The 22,387-nt window shown below is 36.5% G+C and overlaps 1 protein-coding gene across 6 annotated transcripts in view; it reads right to left on the bottom strand.

Moving 5' to 3' along the window:
• Positions 1–87: 87 nt before the first annotated feature.
• The window catches only part of PLS1 (plastin 1), a 40,959-nt gene continuing 18,659 nt past the window's right edge, over positions 88–22,387 (bottom strand). For all 6 annotated transcript variants that reach the window (XM_063408003.1, XM_063408001.1, XM_063408000.1 and 3 more), the window contains exons 3-16: positions 19,963–20,126; positions 18,982–19,111; positions 17,213–17,345; positions 16,267–16,348; positions 14,774–14,939; positions 14,537–14,679; positions 13,386–13,481; positions 11,926–12,121; positions 6,904–6,982; positions 5,723–5,837; positions 4,880–5,013; positions 3,879–4,002; positions 1,745–1,869; positions 88–1,299 (exon numbers count right to left, since the gene is read on the bottom strand). In XM_063408003.1, coding sequence (XP_063264073.1) covers positions 1,164–1,299; positions 1,745–1,869; positions 3,879–4,002; positions 4,880–5,013; positions 5,723–5,837; positions 6,904–6,982; positions 11,926–12,121; positions 13,386–13,481; positions 14,537–14,679; positions 14,774–14,939; positions 16,267–16,348; positions 17,213–17,345; positions 18,982–19,111; positions 19,963–20,126 — 1,823 coding nt within the window. In that variant the 3' untranslated portion in view covers positions 88–1,163. The remainder of the gene's footprint in view (positions 1,300–1,744; positions 1,870–3,878; positions 4,003–4,879; positions 5,014–5,722; positions 5,838–6,903; positions 6,983–11,925; positions 12,122–13,385; positions 13,482–14,536; positions 14,680–14,773; positions 14,940–16,266; positions 16,349–17,212; positions 17,346–18,981; positions 19,112–19,962; positions 20,127–22,387) is intronic.

Below are 22,387 nucleotides of genomic sequence, written 5' to 3'. Positions count from 1 at the left end.
ACCCGCTTGGCTCATCAGGATTCTTGGGTTCTGCCACACTTAGGACTGGCTACAGGACCTGAGAAAAAGCAGAAGCTTCATACTTAAAAAAAAAAAAATCTCTTTAATTTTTATTTAGTTTCCTTATTGTTCAGCTTTTGGTACAACTTTATTAAATGTCCAGCTCCAGCATGATAAGTGAAAATTTACAGCTGATGAAAAAGGAGTATAAATAGTTACTTTAAAATTACTAAGAAAAAATTAGGGATTTTATCTCATCCAGACAATGCACCCATCTCTCTACACAAAACCTCTGCACACGAAACGCACTTTAGAAAAATCAAAGGAATGATATATAAGGAAATGCAATACAGTACTGAGAAATCCCATAGTGGACTAGCCAGCTCTTAATACAATATTTTATGAAAGGTTAAAAAACCTCAACCAACAGCTGTTTAGTCCAACAGAGAAACTTAGCACATATGCAGACCTAATAATGACAGGACATTTCTGCTTTCTATTGCTGTTTTTTTCATACAACATGTTTTGTAAAAGTTTCTACTAAGTAACAGAAAAAAACCTACTACATATATTTAATGATAATTCCCACAAAATAGTTTCATCAGTTTAAACAGTATTCATTAGTTACCAGACATTATCACAGGCCTTTACTTGCTCTGAAGCCGATGACAAGACTCTCATTGGCTCCAACAAGAGTTAAGCTCTCCAAGAATAAGGCAAGGATGATAATTTCTGTGCAGTTTGGAGTCCAACAGGATTGGAATGCACCTTGAGACTTGTATGAACTACATGTAAGTAACACCCACAGAAATCAAACAGTGTTTCATAATTGGTCCTGAAACAACACAACGAAAACAGTGCAGGTTCTTACAGTGCTATGGAAACTAATGCAAATGGAGCTTGATTCACATGGGTTTTTCCAAGCAATACAAATCTATGATGTTAATTTGTAAATGAACATGTTCTGAAAACAGTATTAGCCATAAATAATTCATGTGTTATGAAACTGAAGAAAATTAACTAATATAAACATTATTAAAAGATAATTGATTAGTGTATTTGTGCATACAATTTTTCTCATCTTATACTAAGTTTCAGAACTCTGTAAACTGCGAGGCATTCATTGTGCTTAACATGGCAGAAAGTTGTGGTACATGTCTGCATTATTTTATTCTGTTCAGTCCTCTTCCCATCAAACATGCAAACACTGTCATCACCATTTTTGGCTTCACTTCAACCAGATCATCTGGGAGAGCATAAATACGAGCACCGATTTTTCGAGCGACTGAAATGGCGTACCTTGGAAAACAAGAGAAAACAAATACTGTTATTTTTTCTGGCATCTATTAATATGTCAAAATTCTCAACAACAAAACCAGATTTCAACAAGCAGGATGTGCCTGTTTAACAGTACTTAGGCTCTAATAGAAAATGAACATTATTGTGAAGAAAGCATGTTCTGGCAATTGTACTGGCAGATGTTTTGCTACTGGTTATCAAAGCATTAATTTTGGTCAAAAACAATATGAGGTATGGCAGACTATTAGGAAAACAATTACAGTACAGTGGTGGTAGGTCATCAGCTGTGTATTTTAGATACACTAGAAAAATAAATAATATTAGAATTTATATTCTATTCCATTAAAAAACCAATTAATATTAGTGTTATCTTTCTCTTAACAAATTAGTAAATCATGCATTTCCTGCATTTCAGGAAATTATGAAGCATTAATTTAAAACTTACTTGGCATTATTCAATTTGTCTTGGTAAGAAAGGTCTTCTCTCTTGACCATTTCTGGACGAACTGCTTTTGGTGCAATGGCATCTATTAAATCCAGGACAGGTAAGCTAGTGCTAATTGATTTGTCCTAAAAGAAAAAGACTCACAAGATTAGTTTAAGGAATCTGCTTTGATTACTCCATCTTCAAAATGCAAAAAGCCCTACAGCACATCTCGCATGCATACTGGAAGACAGAATTCCGCTTTCTTACTTCATAGTGTGATGGTTTTCCTCACCCTTTATGAATTCTAATGTTCTTTTCTGCAATCAGTATTACAATGTTCACTGTGCTGGTATCATTATTGCATAAATGGTTTAAATTTATTTCATCAAATTTCCCTCCCTAAGCCCTAAGGAAGGAAAGGAATTTTGACAGGAGTTCAAGGACCAGACTTTCAAGCCAACAAAAAGATCCTTACAGGCCCTGTTTATGTACATATGTATATTTTCTTGCCGTGGAACTATTTTCTGGAGTAGTTTATGGCTCAGATGGTATTCTGAGCTAGCGTGAGCAGTCTGTGTTTTGTATTTAACACACAGAGATCCTTACAAGGGCAAGTCCTGTTGCTGCAATCATTCCATCCCAACTGTGTGGGCAGAGCGGGAGCTGCTGATGCTAAAGCAAGGCTGGCTCAGGCCCTGCATGGCTGAGCGTGAGCCACGGGACACAGCTGCCTCTGTCACCAGAACTATGACTGCCACTTCAGGGACGTCCCAGAGAGCCATCATACTCATTGTACATCTAAAAATACTAATATAATTCTGCTTCAAGGCATTAAATGCATGGAGTATATCCCCAAGACCATAAGACACACCTTTATCATTTTTACTGTTTGAACGAATGGCAATAGAACAGAACTTGGCTTTCATAGTCCACAGTAAAATATAAGGCACTTCTGCTTTCTCTATGGTCTGCTCACCGTAGTAATCCCAAAACCCAAACAGTGAAAGCCTACATTTATATAAATGTTGTAAAAAAAAGTAGTAAAAAAAATGAATACTGAATAGTGTCACTTTGCATCTGTACCTCCTCATCTTTATTGGTCAACTATCAGTTGAATTACCTTAAAAATACAGCCAATGTCCCCCCAAAAACACAGGCATACCAAAGGCAAGCTAATGGGACAGATTCCTGTCATACTTAAAACTTATTTAATACCACCACGATAACATTTATGTATAATCATTATAACAATTTATGTAGAAATAAGAGAAGCAGCAACCTCTCATAAGAAAATGAAGGCCCGAGTTACCTTCTAAAGCGGAAATGAAATATTTTTACTTCATATTTTGATTAATAATGCTTACCTAAATAAAGCTCATAACATAGTGAACTCTCAAATATTAAACTTGCTAGATTCTCCTGGTTTGAACCAGACATAATTGCTTCAGATTATAAAATGAACCTGTACAAGGATGTTACATTTGTGTGCAATTATTCATCAGCCATTTCTAAAGCAAGAGATTCACCCAGAATAACAGACCTGACACACATATGGCTTCTTTCGTTTTGAACACTTAAATAACGTGGAAGGAAAGCTTTCTTTATCGATGTGTTCTTATTTGCTGAATGGGAGCAGCTCCTGTTCTTCCCCGGCTGCTGCACGGCAGCAGAGCCGAGGACGACACAAGGTGTCGCTGGCCACCGCGGGCTCCCTCTCCCGGCCCTGTCACACGGGACAACATCCTTGGAGGCAGCTCCTGCGAGAAGTGGGCATCTGCCCCCGGTATTTCCAAAATTGTTTTTCTTGCTTGTACAAGCATGAGAGTGCCTATATCCAAAACCTTGGAAAATACATGACATGCCAGGCCCAAACACTGGTAACTTCAGACATAAGCCTCTTTTAAAGTTTAAACTTCTTTTCTTTGTTGTTGGGCATTTTGTTTTCTATCGTACTGCAGCTACTATAATTTCTTTTATTTGTCAACAGATTTGTAAAATACTTTTGAAGATTCAAAGACTTTCAGAAATATTTCCATAAACAATTTTGCTAGCTGATGGGAGAGCCACTGTTAAAACCAAATTCTTAAAGAGATCAGTTTAAAAATCCTAAGTGTTATTATATGTGGAAAGAAAAGGGAATAAAATTGGTTACCTTGAAACTTATAATTGAAGTTTTCTTATTTGCTTTTGCAAGTGTCTGATTCACCCATTTAATAATAATTTCATCGTTTACTTTTTCACCCTCTCCAAGGTCGGATAGTACATTCAAAGTATACCTTCAATACAGAGAACAAGAACCCAAGTTAAAATGAGTGGTAGAACTCCACTTTGCTTAACTTTTCTTTGTAAGAAAGGTAAAATATTACTTTATCACAGTAACAATGCAAAGTATTCCTCTTCATAAGTTACCTTTACCTTACAAACTACATAGGACTTGAAAGCATTTTTTCAATGGTTACTGAATGAAAGAATAAAACATTATCCCAAATCTCATAATAGTCATTGTAACATCTTCATGCACTTGTTTTACTCAGTACATCACAATTCATTTTAGTTTCTAAGTTTAAATGGCTCCCCACCATCCTAGTGGGAAAAAAGCCTGAATCACAGCAGTCTAAGAACAAAAACCACTAGGTGTTTTGGGATAGGTCTAAATAAACTAATTTGAGGAAAACATTTGCAATAAAACACTCCTTAATGAAATCACTTTATATCTGTCTTTTCTTGCTCAATACAGTAGCAAGATTTTGATTTGATGATACTTATGTAACTATAGCTGTGATGGCCTACAATTTTTTACCCTTTTAACTTCTGTAGTATATGTAGCACCACTTCCTTGGGCTTTACAAATATTTAAATTACTCTCTACTTACAGAAAGATACATAAGTTGAGATCTTTTCACTTGCTGCAGGATTTATGATTTCAGTCACAGTTTCTAGTTCATAAGGTTTTAACTGTGGTTTCAATCACTGCACAGAATGTAAATTACAAAACACATATACAATTTTATCTTTGAGAACAGGGATATTTAGAGATTGCTCTCTACAATACCAGTTGGATGACCTGAACACTACCCTTAATTTGCCTTTATATATAAACACACGTGCACAGACACATATATACACATCTGTCATTCACTGCACCTAACTTACCTTCTCATCAGCTGCCACACCAAAGCCAAAGTCAGAGTTGGATTACCCTCATTTAGATCGTGTCCAGCAATACCAACCAGTGAGAATTTGGCTTTTGTCTTCCCAAGTTCTACTGCATAATTGCAATTCTCAATCTAAAAATAAATTTTGTGTGCAAATAATGAAAACACTTTAAATATTTCTGCAATACAGACCTATAATCTATAAATCTTTTAACTTACTTTGGCTTATGGTTACCTACAGTGAGATCTGAAGCTAGAAAATATTTCCAGTCTAGCTACACTGTGATTAAAATAACACGTTTTACTATAAATGCAATTATGTAAGATTCCAATGACAATTTTTCCATATTTGAGAAAACCAAGTTTCCACTAAGGCAGTGAATAAAATATATTTATATCAAAACTATACTTTGAAAGACACTGAAATGTGTTCTTCTTAAACAGGCAGTAATTTTTACCCTCTACATTTCAGCCTTCACAACAATCACGAACTAAGTGAAAGCTTGGACTCTGCAAGTCTTGCCCAAATCCTCTGGGCAGCATTTTAAACTGCTCTGGGAGGAAATGCCTCACAGTATAGGAGCATCCAGCATCCATGTTAGGCCTGAAGCTTTCACTTACAGATCCAAATCAGGTCATCAATTAAATATTGCCAAAAGGGGTCCACTTTTAGAAACTAAGGTGAGATGTGCTATTTATTCTTCGGGATAATAGCTGGAAAATTGATTTTCCCATTTTTCCCCCCCAGGACTGTCTCAGCAGCACAGGAACCCTGACAGCACAGGCTGCCAGCACCACGGGAGCCAGTGAGGCTGAGCTGCCTCCCAGAGCACCCACCCACCTTCTTCATGTTGCCACCCAGCAATGAGTACGGAGGTTTGTTGACGTGGCTCCAGTCCACAGGTACACGTGTCATGTCATACAGTTGGAAGATGATTAAAGCGTCAGAAAGGTCACTAAACCAGAGCAAAACACGGCTTTTAAGCACAGAAGCACAGACTGACAATGAAAGTAAGTACTTGAGACTTTTCACGGTGTAATTAAATTGCTGAAAAATTCCAGACACTTAAATAAAACCTGGTGCTATTCTGTAAAGAAACTGGCCTATATTCTACTGCTTGATTCCTGCAATTATATACACCAAATTCTGCATTTAATTTCATTATTTTTACAAACCTTGGTGAAGTAAGCTCAGCCACTGGCTTCAATTAAATAATTACTTTCATAGGGCAGGCATAGACAAAATAGCTGCTAAGAGAGTTTTAACTTATTGATCTACTTTTAGTTCTCTAAGGACTTTCCCAAAAGTTAAATACTCATACTTTATCTGCAGATGCCTACAGATGTATTTTAGTAAAGAATAATCAAAACCAATGAAATTATCTTGAAAAAAAAGAATAGTAGGAAAAGTATTATTTTCCCATTATGTTGCATTACTGATAATCCCCATCCTCTACTGAATAAATGAAATTCTCCATGTTAAGATACCTATAGATCTATAGATCACCTTACAGAGGTCAGAAAACAGAAATAATGAAACCAAATAGTAAATATACATCCAAGCAAGTGTTCCCATTTGCTCCCTCAGTCTCATCTTTTATTGACAGGATTTGAATCAACCCCTGGCAGAATTTGAAAGTGACCAGAAGCACCTAAAAAGCTTTTTATAAAGCTCTTCATCTGAGGGAATACTGCACTGCAGAGCTTCTTACAGTCTACTGAAAAAATAAAAAATTATGCATCATAAAACACAATTATCTCAACTTTAAAAAAACCCGTAATTCGACATACAAGTGAGGGAGGGGGGAAGATTTGAACCTTCTTAGGTTTTCTAGTTGATTTAGATTATGACTCAAATATTTGAGTCAGATACTGCTTAATGTGGTCTTACAAATCAGTTTTGAAGTGGAAATCTGGAAATCACTATTGTAGCAGAAATACAACTTCCCCCTCTTCTTTCCTTCTTTTTTTCCCATGTCATCCAAGGGAAGTCAAATAATTATTTTTTTTAAAAAATCTTACCTATATAAATGATTAACATATGGGCTTACACCCAGTGAATTCATCCAGTTTCTGAAAGTCCTTTCTTCCTTACTTTCTCCTATGGTGACAAATATAATTCTATGTAAGTTATTAGAGAAAATGCTTTAATAAGTAATGTTTAAATGCTTCTCATATCCCCCACCACTCCCTCCCACCCCAAAATGAGTTCATAGTTTCCCAAACAGTCATCTATGCTACAAGGCAATCCCATCCAATTCAGATTCGCTCAGTTCTAGCCACAGGGGGGCACTACAGGGAGTAGTGTATTAGTGTATTAGACTACATTTATCTGAGTAAATACAATTTGATAAAACATAGAAACAAACTGTTGTTCTATTTCACATAATTAACATATCATGGAGATGATTAATAATAATTTCCTGAAACTAAAATGAGTGGAAACTGCATTGAACAGTACCATTAGGTCTGTTTGAAATGACATCTTTTTATTAAAAGTCACTACAACTCCACTCTCCTCTCACAGAAGTTGAGAGTATTAATTTGCAAAGGGCCTCCCTAAAATCAGAATACTTTTTTTCTTAACAGATTAAAAATAAATTTCTCTTTTTTTTTAGTTCTTTGAACTCAAAACATGGAGAGACAGTGTTGTATAGGTTAAATTTGTGAAGCTATTTATACTGCCGAGGGGGCCAGTTATCCTCACAGTTTTAACCAGCAATTCTACTTACAAAAAATGCAAAAAGTTCATTGGCAACTAAATCCCAACCTTCACTTTCCTGACTTAGATTGATTTTATTATTGCAATCATGAGTCCTAACCTAACTCTCTTTCTCTATAAAGTAACCGTTGCAATAATTCATTAACTTTCTACATACAATACTACCTAAATTTTACCAACATCTCTGTGGCCATCTGCATTTGAACCAGTGCTGCATAAGCTGTTTTCTCTTGCATCAAAGAGGAACATTTGAGAAAATATTTAGCCTGTATATGTGAGCTTGGCATAACCTCATCACTTTGTTCCCCTGCATTGATAATCCACAGTTAATAAAACAGGGAAGACACTGAGGAGGGAGAAAACCTCTCCAAACAATGAAAGAGCAGATTTCTCCAGACTGAAGCACAAATATCTAAGCAAGATTTTTCTTTGCTGTTTTTGTTTGCTCCTTAGAGGGTAACAATACCACATTTGTCTGATGAGGTTTAAATAGCATGAGAACTGTCTCATTTAGTACAGCAGTTCTAGGCTGACTATGGATTAATGAATGCCTTTGTAAAATGAAGCTACTGCGTAAATATGTATTTATCATTAGACTAGAAAGAAAATATCTTTAACATTATCTTTCCATGCCTAGACCTGCATCATAACAATGATTTTTAGATAGAAGTTACCATCTTAGTCTAGATCTCTTACCCTTTTATACAAAAAGCTGTGGACTTCAGAAATTTCAGCTGTAGTTTGCAGATTCTACAAAGTAAGTTTTATTTTAAAAGTTTCAGCCACCTTACCAGGTTCTTTCCTTTCCAATTATTATTAAATAGTTGATATTCATCTTACTGAAACCTTTTCTAAATTAAGATTTTTTTCATATGCAATTTGATTTACTGTTTGTTTCACATATTTACTTGTAGAAATAACCAAAGATCCTGATGAAACTGATGAAACAGAAGAAACAAAGAAAAATACTATTCTGCAAGGTCATCAGAGAGCTTTGTTTCACATATTTCTTGTTACATTAAAATTTAAAAAAAGAATCATGCTTTGTGACAAAGTTATTAAAAATATCAGTTTTTCCATTTTAATAACAATCATAACTCAAGAATGATATATGATTTAAGTTTATAAAGAATATAATCTCTTTGAGATTATAGTATTTTGAAGCAAGTGCCTTGTGCTTTTATTTAATGATTTTATGGTTACTGAGCTTTGAATTGATTTGCAGCACCTAAAATACTGACTGCAAACTGCTTTTAGAACATTTGTCCATTACAAAGACAGCACCAAGGTTATTTAGTGAACTCTTACTGAAAACAGCACAGCCACAAAAACAGATATAGCAACTGCACTCAGACTGAGGAGTTTCAAATGCTTGCTTAACATTGTCAGGAGAATCCAAAGCAGCCAAGCAGGAGCAAGAGCATGCAAGCTGGGCAGGACCCTTTTGGAAAGGGGGAGTCCAGGAACTAAACCCAGCATACGATATTTAATATGCCACTCTAAGCAAATCCCTTTATCATGCAATATATGAATGCTCATAAGTTTTCCAGATGGCTGAGAACTGACCAATTTTTTCTCTCTATTCTTTTATTCAAAATATACCTTGTGATCCTATCAGGAGCATATCTTCTGCTGAGTGGTGCAGCAGATAGCCAAAATCATTGGAAAACTGCAGAAAGGGGGCAGAGCTACACAAAAGAGAGAGGAGCAAATTTGGTAGTATCCTTTATATTTATTGCCATCTCTTTTTTGAGATCATTACACTGTGGAACTGAGTGGAAAGTAGCCATAGGGAGGGGGTCAAGAATCCAAAGAGCTCCAAATATATCTAAGATTATCTCTGGAACACAACTGAGCTCAAGGTACAGTTGCACCCAAAGTTCAGCCAGCCTGAGTGGGGGTATTTAACCCTCTTGTGGTGACAGCCATGAAGACTGCCAGTAATCTAGGCAACAGCACAGGACATCCACACTGGAGGAAAAGTGGGTGCACACAAGTCCCTCCTCTTCCTCCCCCCAAGAACTCAGCTTTCTGCATGACTCTGACTCCAAACTGCTGCTTCCCCACAAGGAGAGGCTCCTTGGATCAGCAGCAACGTGCAAAGGTGGTGCAATACCTGAGCTCAGGACTGTCCTCTCCACCCCCACACAACATCAAATGCTCATTTTGCTATGTCATTATTCGTGAGAGATATGCTCTCCATATTTCAGTGCACATCCCCAGAGGTATCATCAGGGTTTATGCACAGGTTTATTAACTGTCTTAAACTGAAAAGGACAGCCACATCATACTGATCAGGTGGGACAGTCCCTGAAAAGATGGAATTTATGCAGGAAAATGAAGATTTCAGGGAGCTGTACTCACCCACACATGCCTACAGCTTGACATCTCAGTTCATGGAAAGCCCTCACTGGCTAAACCCCCCAAAATACCTGTATGGGATTTGACTTACTGCAACTCTTGCCCTCATTTTATATGCTGTGGGGTTTTTTCCTTCTCTTTTACTTATGACGGCATATTAAAACAACAGAAAAATGTAAGAACAATGCAAAAAATCAACCAGAAAAGGACAGAGATGATTAAACAATAGGGAAAAAAAAGGGAATGAAAAATTGCAGAATAAACACTTTTATGGAGTACAGAAAAGTACTAAATACAGTACCTACATTAGGAGGGGTCAAATCTGCATTTCATGAAGCAAAACAGGAAAGCATTATAAATTATGAGTCAGATTTCAACAGACAATCTATGATGAAACTATAAAGAAATCAATGTCATATTTTATATCACTAGCTTGAGAAAACATCAGGATAAACACAGGACTTAATGGAAAACAAATAATACATTAACAGGAAAAAACACATTAACAACATTGTCTTTGGGCTGAAATAACAATTTTGTGGTTTATATCTACTTGACACCATGGCAATTATTATTTGAGGGCAAAAAGGGGTCATCTACTTTTCTCTCAACAGATAACATTGGCATGATTATCCATCTCCAAAATAGATACTGTAAATAATAAGTTAAATTTGGCCAGTATTTATCGTTACAAAATCATAGACTAGCATTCAGCTGATGTAACTTTTTAAACTGGTTTGGCTGAGACTTTGATCTCATCTAAATGTTTCAAGAAAGTCCAGAAATGAATTCAACTAGTTTTTCCCATGCCATTGAAAACTCTTCCAAATTTAACCAAGTTTTCATTATTTCAAATTACACCAGCAACTTTATCTTCAGAGCAGAGAAACTGAACATATTCCACACCTCTGCACAGCTCGGGTATACATTTCCAAGAGCTGACATTTCTAAAACTGAAGCAGAGGAAGAGCAGACCTTTCCTTCAGTCATTTGTCCTGGCCAGCAGGGACTGCAGTGACTGGGGATATCACAGCTGAAAAGGGAAGACAAAGGGAAGAGTCCTGTGCTCTACAACTTCTATCACATCACAGCTGGCACCCAGCTGAAGCTGGAAGAGCAAGAAGCCTGAAACAGGAAAGCACTGAGGGGTACAAGATTTGTGACACAGGGATGCAGCAGCACAGACAAATTATGAAAAAACAGGAGCAAAGGAAGATGGACTCACCTAGATGGAAAGGAAACCTGATAGGAACAGTAAGAGGAAGGCACAAGAAGGCAGTGCAGAGGACTATGTGAACATTGCTGGTGATTCTCCCGAGTGCAGCACCCCTGATTCTCACATTCCTTTGAGATCAGTGAACAACTGTGAAATACACTGGCAGGAGCCATTGCATTATCCTAGATTAGCTGGTCCACAGCAAGGGCAACAGCCAAAGATTGTTACCAATTATCCCTTTATCTCTGGCATTAGAGATCTGAACTGTACAGTTAAAGGCCAGATTCCCTGACACAATAGGATCTATACAGACTTTTGATGCCATAGATTAATATAGGCTGCTGATACAGGAGCCGTTTTTTAAAAAAATGTTTCCTACTTTAAAAGGCAACAAACTAATACACACACATATAAAGACTATTACAGTTGCATAATATAGCACTGCAAAGAAAAGCTAGAATTTGTACATCAGCTAAAATATAAATAGCATGGAAAGAAACTTGGGAAACTGAAAAGAAAGTAGGACACTTTTTGCTCCTGCAAATGAATGACAGAAGTTATTCAGGAATAACCATTTGGTCAGGCTACATACACACTACTGGGGTTTTCTACTAAAGCTTATATTGGCTGCTAGTAAGTAAACACAGGCACCAGCACACAGGAATCCTATATTACAATCTAGAAGGAATACCTAACTAGAAGTGACTAATATTCTTATCTTCTGTATGGTTAGAAAGTTGAGTACCTTCTAATAAATTGACATCATAAGATGAACTGTCAGGCTTGTGCAGGGCTGGATATGTATTAAAGAGATTTGCAACAAAAGCCAAATTGAGCTTAGGGTTGCCTGCAACCACATCAGCTGGAGTTACAAACTGTCTGCAGCCCAATTTATCTGCCTGTTGGAGCATGTATTCAGCCCTCCTCAGGTCATTTTTATCCTAAAAAGAAAAACAAACAAAAGTTAATTTACAGTTAAGTCTAATACTAGATTTTAGCAATTGTCAGGTAGGGAAATCTTTAATTGACCCATGTCAGGTCCTCCCTCATTTCTGCCAACGCCTGAGGCACTGGGCTCTTACAGCCCATGACAATTCCCCTCTGCCTTCTGCTGTCCTTCACTTCTATGTCTGTCAGCACAGCATTCCTCATGAATCACAGCAACTGCAGCCAGGAGTGTAGAGATTATATTTCCATTTCCAGGCTGTTGATTCCTGTATTGTGTATCCTACATGTACCAAAGGTTCACCATCACTGCTTTAAACTGATATTCTCAAGCACAGTAATTCCAGATCATGTCCAAAACTGTCAGTAAGAGTTTGAATGCATCAAACTTGCTCTCCTTTTAATATTTTTTCTCTTAATCATTGTAAGTTGGCAACTTATGTGTTTCGTTCATTGGTCTTTATTAGTAACATATCAGTTCACTGCAAAATGTGATCATACGAACTGCAGGAAATTACATGGAAAAAATTAACTTCTACTCTTTCTCACTCTCAAAAAATCCCAAACAAGAGCAAACAAAGCAAACAAGGAATTTAAGAAAACTAAAACATGTAAGCAAACTTGCACATGGGTTTCATGACTATAATGAATAATGAGATTCTACTTTAGATTCTGATTGATATATAGGTATATAGGCATGCAGTTCAACTTTGTATCAAATACACTCTCAGAATAATCCTTCCAACAGGCATTATGAAGCAGCTCAGACAAGTGTTTTCACATCAGTGTAGGCTGGTTTTAGACCCTCTGTCCCTTCAGAACTGAAAGCTTGATGGACAGCACACTTTCCTGCTGGCTATTGGAAGGGCTCACATGTTATTTCTAAATGCCATTTGGTTAGAGGAAGGAACAACAGATTGTGAAGTCTAATCTTTTTCCTTCTCTGAATTCCAGAAGAGGAGAACTGAGCAGGATGTTGTAATATTCACGTTGAGATGACCCAACTGAAAATCAATACACACTACTCCAAGTAAAATATAGCTCCAAACTTTACACTGCAGGATGCATTATCCTGTTTCAGCAGCACTGTAGAACTTATTCAAGTTTCTGCCCATTTAAGCTTTTGTAACACTGAGGAATCTGGCTAAATTTTTGCACACGTTAGGAAACAAAAGAAGATTCAGGGATAACCAGAATGCTAGATACATAAACAGAGGTCTCAGATAATTCCAGTCTATTTTTACATTTCTGGATACTCACATGAAATCCTGTAAAGTCAATTTTAATAGGCAATTGTTCAAGGTCATCTCCTTTGGGTGCAATCTGATTTAACAGATGGTAGTATGCTCTTGAATCCTAAAACAAACAGTGTAAGACTAAAGAAAATAAAACAAGCAGCAAATATATAACCTTTTCTAGACATTTGTTACTCTAATAGTCCAATCCAAAAGCCATAGAAGTCAAAAATACAGCACCCTAATTTCAGTGAATGTGGATAGAGTCATACAGTCATTTTACTACCCTGTTTCACATAGAACTTACCTAGCCAGATGACAGAGAAAATGAATATCTGCTAATTATTCTGGACAATGCTAGTTAAATTTATTCTGCTGAATATTAACTAGACTGTTGTAATTAAGATATTCAGGGCACATTTATGTGCTTCCCACAAAAAGGATCAATTTTGCAGTAACAAACTAGAAGAAAAAATAAACCCCTACCAGTTCTAGTATTTACTACTTCTCTTAAACACCATATAATATTTTCACCATAGTAGCAGATTTTATATAAAACCCTAGTTACAGTCTGCTTTAACAACAGCCTTCTTGGTAGCATTTGAAAAGATGTAACTTGCAATTAAGGATATCGTTTCCTCCAATGAAAGGTCTAAAGCCTTTAGGGAATCCTCTCAACCTTTGCTTTCAGTTTTAAACAGTTGCTGTGTTCTCTTGTCAGCTGGGCTACTACAATGGTCTGCATGCCTTTGCAGAATGACTGAAGACAGAATTATGCAGCTCTGCCACCTGCCCCAAGGAGCCTTTCAGCCCCCGTGTCAGGCAGGTGACACACCAGCAGAGCAGTGACTGACTGTTATCAGGCAGCCAACAAGTGGTGCAAATGGTCCTAAAGAACTCTAGTAGCCATCTTACAACATTAGAACTTCCCTGACTACCAGCCTGTTGGAAGTGTTCACTTTGCACTGTGATATGATAATACAGGGGATGAGCAACTAAATAGGATAGAAGAGGTCAAAGTAATGCTCTTTCAATGTTGAAAAATTCAGGATAAATCTACAGCCAGAGAAAGCAGATTACTATGGTATCTAAATTCTTCTGATCTGACAATTTTTTTCTATGCATTGTGTGATTTAATACCACTGTGTTCGATTATGAGAGCAAATAACCACATACCTTAATGTCCTGGCTGAAGTTACTGATTTTCTGCCACCCTGCATTGGCCAGATGGTAATTCACCCAGCGCAGCAAGAGGTCTTCTGGGGAAAGCTTCATTAACTGATCCAGCTCTTCCCCTTCATTGAGCAAGGCAATGAGAGCTAAAAGCAAGTTGGAAAAAAGCTGAAATCACTGCTATTGTGGTCTGAGCTCATTCCAAGTGGCTGACATTGCTGTAGCTGGCATTACTCTTACCTTCATTTCTGGAGATCTCAATATCAGCAAAAAGGCCAACTTTAATGATCTGCCACAAGAGTCCTAATACCAAGTGTGGTTTTCCTTCTTGCAGATCTTGTGATCCAATATTGACAACTGTGCAGCCAATGGCAGATGCTGAGTTCAGAGCCAGGTTTAGGTTTTCCTATTTGGAATATCTTCATTTAACAAACTTGTGAGATTGTATTTTTTAGTAAAATTGTTCATATTAAACTTTGGAAGAAATAAGGCATTAGTTCAATGGCTTCCAATGGAAAACTGCACTCTGGAGATTCTTTGTGAACTACCTTGCATCTTAACAAAATTTAAAGAAAACAATGACAGTGTTTAATATGGACCCACCAAAAAATTGTAAACCACTTTCTGCAGTTGGGATTACTGAGAAATACTTTAATCAAGATACTTTCTGCACTTCATAAGTATCAGTTATAAAAATTTAACAATACAGCTCAAAATATCAGAGGCTTGATCCTGAAAAACATGTTCATATGGAATTCCTGCATGAAGTCCTGGGCAGGATATTACTGACATCACTGTCATCTCATCTTAAATTTTACACATTTATTCAAGCAATTGTTAAACTGTAATTGAATGAAAAGCATAAGAAAATCACAGCAATTCAAAACCCTGTCACTCAAAGTTATCTGAGTGCTCAAAGCTTTGATTGTCAAAGATATTGACAAAGATTCCAAGAAAAAAATAGGTGGCAGCTCTCATCAACGTTACTATTTTCTTGTGTCATATTTCACTATCTACAGAGGCAACATAAACATCATCTTTGCTGACAAATCTTCTTTAAATAAGTAATGATAAAAAACCCCACTTGGAGGATGTAGAACATACCATGGTTTAATTTTTCATATTTTAATGCGACTGCCTAAAATGAAAAGTCTGCCATTTAACTGGGTTTTTCATCAGCAGTTTTTTCTCATTGGTAACTTATGGATCTACTTCCCTTTCCAGACCTCTTTTCTTAAACCCAAACTAAGTTCTTAAAACTGTTTCTGTCAAACTTTTCCATGACTTCATACATAATTGAAAATAGATCTTCTCATCTTCTGTCCAAGTTTTGAAATATTCTCTTTCAATACTCTCCAGTATTGAAAGTACATCATCCTATCGTAGAGGACACAGCCATGCAGATACTTTCTGCATGGCCAAAACACAACCTGGCCATCCACTCAAGGTCTAAAATTATTTTCCTCAGGTACTCAGTAAGGAAAAACAAAAATAGCTAATAGGTAAAGAATTAGGGAAAACAAGAAAAAACTAGTTTTTCTGTAAATCATCTAAGAAATAGGAGAAGACAGTAGAGTTTATTAGAAAATACAATCTCGTATTTTCAGGATTCAGGATCTTTTTATTACATATAATTGTTAGAATTTTTTTTCTCCACCAGGAGAACTGTCATTACAACAGAAAAATACTTTACATTTTCATTTATGGCAAGTTCCTACCCAAGCAGTACTTACAGAAATAGTGAAAGGAGTGAGTTTTTTCTTATTAATTGCCCTTTCATCAATTGTATCTGGTTGTGAAAAGTTGATCATTTTGCTAAGGAAGAAAAGTCAAGAGTTTATTCAAACTTCCATTTCTCGGAAAATATATTATTTGACTATAAACTACGAACACTAACACAGATTAAAAAAAGACCATCCTCTAAATCTCCTCTCCCCATTAAATAATTGCACATTCATTCAGAATGCCCCAGATAATATGTTACATTTTCCTTCTATAATTAATAGATCATATCTATAACTGTCAAATAAAGTTCCTGGAAAGATCAAAACTGTAAACCAAAGTAACATAAATGGTCTCTATTTAAAAACTGTATATAATCAGTGTATTTCTGCACTGCATTTCTGTAGTACCCTGTATCTACACATGCATCTCAAAGTCTAATTCACATCAATACTAATGAGCTAATCCCTTGTTACCATGGTGTGTGAGTAAGTACTAGTAATCCACTTTGACTAGAAAGTTACGGCAGACTAAAGTTAAGGGACCCACTATATGCTCTCTGTTTTGCCATGGATTTAATTCAGATTTCTGTTCCTGCTATCCCATGATTTAATAACTATAATTAGTAACTTTTAAAATAGTGAAGTTTTCTAATTATTTCAAGTAATGAATTTATGAACTGTTTAATTACCTCCTTTATAAACAGCCTGCACATATCTGGCATGTACAATTATGGGTCTGAAGTGGGAAACTGCTTCTATAACATATGCACAGAGTCACATAGAAAATATGCTTAAAATCACATTTCTATGGGCAAAAAGATTTTCCCCACCTTGCACCCAGATTGAAATATTTAAGAGTGAAGTCTTGATGTTAAAGCTTGTCTAGTTTTCTAATTCATGTCACTGTCACCAGCATTTAACCATTGAGATTTCTTTCTCATAGCCTTGGACTCACCAAAGAAGGATGCCATCTGCAAGGGATTTAAACAGACTGGCATCTGATGGGTTCATGGGTAGGAGGTGCTTACAGTCTGGGTCATCTTGTAGAGCTTTATTTATCCAATTAACAAAAGCAACTTTTTCTTCCTCTGAAAAAAGACAGAATTCAAATAAAAGATTAACATTTCCATGAACACTAGTAACAGCATACTTGAGTCAAAGAGGTTAATGTGCAACAAAACTCCTTAGTTTCACAGAGGTCAGTTATTTAAAAAATCAGACCAATGAGAAAGAACACAAAAAATGGTAAGTACAGATTGCCCTTTCTCCCATTGGACCCCCTAAGTATCTGGTGATTTTCTGAAGGATAACAGGAAACCACATGAATGTCATAGGGAAGATATCCTCATGGCTGACTTCAAATTCAGTTTCTCAGCAGTTGCAAAGAAGAGGGGAAAATGTCTCATGTGAAATATGCAACATCTCACTCCATGTGCTGTTTGTTTAAAATGCAGAGTTTCACTCAGCCTTCTGCTGGACTTGAGAGACTGGCCTGAACTGCTGGGCTGTCTTTAGCTTTGAGAAACTTCCAAAGTTTAATATCTCAGTTTTAAATTCTCTTTCATATACAGTGCATAATTTATTACTTTGTATCTAAGAAAGCTTATTTAGATAACAGTCAATCAAGTCTCAGTATCCAAATTCCCAAACACTACAGGTGGTCTTCACCTCACCTCAAGAAGCACCTGACTCATTACCCTTTTTTCACTGTCAGTGGGAAGCAATGTGGAATTCTAGAGCACACTTCACCTCATCATAAATGAGATGGCTGGTGAGGCCAGGCCAGGTGAATCGTGGGCTAGTGGGGTTCATTTCTCTCCACCAAACATAAAACTACATCTAAAGAATCACCTCTCATGCCCTACAGGCATCCTTTGGGATGGAGCATATCCCCTGCTTTGAGGATGTACCAGGTATAGCTGATGCTGGAATCCTACTGAAAGAGAGGATATTGCCACCTTTGGCTAATCAAAGTAAATCTTCCTCATATACAGAACCTTTACACAATCTGGAACCACATGAATTCCAGACTAAGTCAATCAAAAAAGTAGCAAAATTGCTGTTTGCAATGTGATCCTAGAAGGTGGTTCACACTCTGGCCAGGAGCTGCAATGCAATTAGGCACAATTACCAACTTAAATTACATGCAGCAGGGAGAGGCAGAAAGAAACAGATCAAATATTAAAAGCAGCTTCTTCAGTGTGAGACAGTCTGTGCAAAAACCACGTAGGAGTGAACAATTCTGTAATGGCAGAGACAGCTGAGGAGGCCAGCCCATTGAGAAAGGATACGTGGTGATTTGTTAGTGGGGTTTTAGTTCATGTTAGTTAACACTGTGGAAATGAAAATGAGGGTTCATTTCTTATCTGAATATAGGAATAAGGGTCCATTAGTATATAATGAAGGCAAAAACTTCACTAGCTTTGGTAGAAGTACACCAAAGAGGCCATTCCCCCCCCACCCCAAACTCAGTCCTTGTTTTCATCTTTGCTTTCACACAGATGCCCAACTTATCTCCAAGTGCAGCTAAGAGTGAAACTAAGCAACATCTGAACAGAGTTAATAAACTATCACCCACACTTACCTTGTCTATCTCCACATGCTTTTGCTGTGTTAATTTGCTTTCACCGCCAACAGTTTCCAGTTAGGCTCTGTTTTATCTGTAGTGCAAATTTAAAGAGTCTTGCTCCATGGAAAATTTGCCCATGTTTAATTATTTCTTACCTGAATAAGAGTGCTGTGTCCCCTCACTAGATATTGCTGATGTTCCTCCAATTGCTGTAATACCTTGCTTTTTGTTTATTGATTTACGGAAAGATTTGCTAACATCTTTGCTTTTCAATTCCTGGATTATCTGAAATTGAAAAAAATAGAAAGCATTTTGTGATTGATTGTACCTTCAAATAACTAACTCATATAGGTAGTCTAGAATCAGTAGTTAACATGACTTTCTTTGATATTTGTATTGACTTCTGTTTTAAGAAGAAATAATTACTGTTTGGATATCTATATCTGTACTGGATAGCTAACATATTATTTCACAGTGAATACCTCTATTACACAGTTCATACCTGGAAGCAAACGTTTGCATGTTTAGAATCTCAGAAAGAAAGATCAATAACTAATTCAACAAGCAAACTTCTGCAATTAGCAGCAGTACTCTAACTTCAAAGCAAAACATAATCATCCCCAAACACCCACAAACCAACAGTCTGGTAAGTTCTTGTTTCTTTTAAAACACACCAGTGAGTGATTCTCATCTAGAAAAGCCTAAAGTTTTGAAATCTGCTGAGAGAAAGGGAAAACTTGTACCTCACTCGCAGTAATAAACAGCCTTTAGTATAGAGATTAAACATAGTGAGCACTGCTAAGAGCATTCAGAGGCTGGTATCTGATTGTCTGCTCTTTTGTCAGAGCAAGGGCTGACCCAACAGTTCTTACAATATGGAGTCCTCCCCCTCACCTTGTAGGAAACAGAAAACAAGACTGACTGCAACTACTGTTCTTTCACATGCTGCTGAAATCAGAACCATTAAATTAAATAGGAGTGTGAAAGGCCAAAATTAGAAAATAACTATATAGGGTATTTTAGGTTGTCACAGAAAATTCAAAATAGTAGTTATATATAAAAATAATACTTAGTTGTACCACTTAATTCTGAATAGATATCAGACAGTAGAGAACCATCCAAAGGGAAAGTCTTACAGAGACAAATTCTTCAAAGTTGATTTTCCCATCCTTGTTGCTATCTGTGACTAAAATGATTTTTTCTACAATCTCCCGGACTTTGTAACCAGGCAGGGGCAGACTTGCTTCTTTAAACAGGTCTTGAAGCTCGTAATCACTGACATACCCACTGTTGTCAATATCTGCAGAATGAAAGCACAAGTTGTTATACTTACATGAACTTAGGCATATTCATGTGCTAAGGTATGGTAATTGTTAAGAACAAATGAAGTGTGATAAACACAGTTCTAGGAGATGAGAGTTTCTTTCTCTGACACAGATAAGTATGAAGGAATGCTTGTGGATTAGAGGCACAACTATCTAGGACTTGTGCCATCTTGTTATGTGCTTTCTCAGGAACTATCTCATGATCCCGGAGCACAGATATAACAAGATCGCAAATCTGCAAATAGTGAAATTCAAGATTTTCTTATTTTTTTGAGATTCCCAACAAAATTATCTATAAACCTTCAAGTCAGACATCAATTAATATATGCTTACTGCACTGTTAAAGTATTTGCAATCAGTAAGCTCAAATCTGATGCACATTGTTATTAGAAGAGCACATTTGCACAAGAAAAACTACTTACACTAGAACTCTGCCTGACTGCATTTTATTTCTTATCCTAATATCTGATAAACATTTTCTGTTCTTTAAAACTTCTGATGTGGTTTGGCTTACCTGTGAAGAATAAGTCTGGGATGATCTGTATCTGTTTATTAAAAGTGACCTTCCTTAATCTATTAACTGGCTCTGTTAGGAGCAATTTGAGCTGCCACCTTCACTTATAGTTGCCTCCCAAGGCCACATGACAGGAATGTTCATGTACAGCAAAGTATCAGAATGCTTTTATTCAACAAGAGGTTTGAAATTTTGGAAAAAAATCACTGGCTGTATCATATAAAAATAAATTGAGTAACGTTTGTGTTATTTATGATGAATAATGCAGCAGCACAGAAACAATAAAGTACCCTTTGTACTTTCACCTTTGGCCAATCTCTTTGGAGAAAGCTGTCTTGGATTCATCCTAGTGTAATAAAGGATCTGTTTAAACACTCATGTTTTTATCCAAAGTAACACATAAATGAATCAACCACATTACCTGTTCCTATTTTTTTGAATCTACGCATATTTCCATTTATTTATGCATCTACAGATTTATACAAGCAGAATTTGAGCATGTCCAGTGAAATAGCCTGACCCGTGCCTTGGCTACACAATGAAGAGAATTACTTTTAAAAGCAAAAAAGCTGTAGTTCATACAAAGTATAGATGAAATCCAATCAAATTCAATTCTAAAGGAAAACATATCTTGCCTAAGTAAGGCTGGATATAACATCCATCATTTTATATATTAATGCTAATATTTTACATGTTTGACAACCATTTTCAGTGACTTTCATGATCATATTAAAGATCCTAAAAATACTACTTAATACTATTTTCCCAGCTCTACACTTGTAAGAAATTTAAGAGAACATCACAATGAATCAGCAACAGATGATGTGGCCATTTTTCTGACTTGTCAAGGTGGTCCCATCTTGCTTTTTTTTTTCATTTACTAGTTAAAAACTTCTCTTCATACTGTGTTAGTATCAGAACTCAGCCAATAACACCAGAGTGGATAAATGCCTCTCATTGCAGAAGGGCAAGCAGAGAAACATGCTTTCATCTCCAGCCATAATTAATTGCTATATAGTAATTTTTTTGTAATCTGCTCTACACTATGTATCTTCTGTACAGATTCATAAGGAAGCTACAGTTCACTGCAGACAAAAGGCTAAAAACGGGGTAAAAAAAAATGTGGTTTTGATACTATAAAAAGTTCACAAATCAACACACAAACTTGCTGTCTGCATATGTATTAATTCATCCACTGCCTTGCAAACATGTAAGACCACACATAATAACAGAGATGGTGTAGCCAGCAGAGGACATGCTCATGAGCTCACTCAGATTACCAGCTATTTTATTTCTCTAGGTTCATCTTTCACTGAGGGTAAGTTTCCATGATGACAAGCTGAGAGTTAAATAAATGCCTTTTCTCAGTTTACAATGTAGCCGCAAGCACTTATCCACAATAAAATTAGAAATGTGAAAAAAAAAAATTAAAAACTAATTATGATTAAATTTTATGTTTTACAGAAAGCATAAGGGAAAAATGATTTTCAGTGGGTAGGAGCATTACAGACAATTCTTAAAGCAGAAACATGAAAACATGCAGGCAGGGAATGGAGAAAAAGGAGGAATGTAGATGGTGAAAAGCAAACATATGGAAAAGCTGTCAGACAACCCCAGTGAGTGTCTACCTATACTAACATCTCTCAGTAGGTTGATACATGAATATAGTGCTCTTCTCTGTGGTCTGTCATTCCAGAACCTGCAGGATATAAACTACTTGAG

Source organism: Prinia subflava, chromosome 11 (assembly GCF_021018805.1).
Source record: "Prinia subflava isolate CZ2003 ecotype Zambia chromosome 11, Cam_Psub_1.2, whole genome shotgun sequence".
Classification (NCBI taxonomy): Eukaryota; Metazoa; Chordata; class Aves; order Passeriformes; family Cisticolidae; genus Prinia; species Prinia subflava.
The sequence above is the reverse complement of the archived record's forward strand: the minus strand, read 5'-3'. Positions and strand labels throughout refer to the sequence as shown.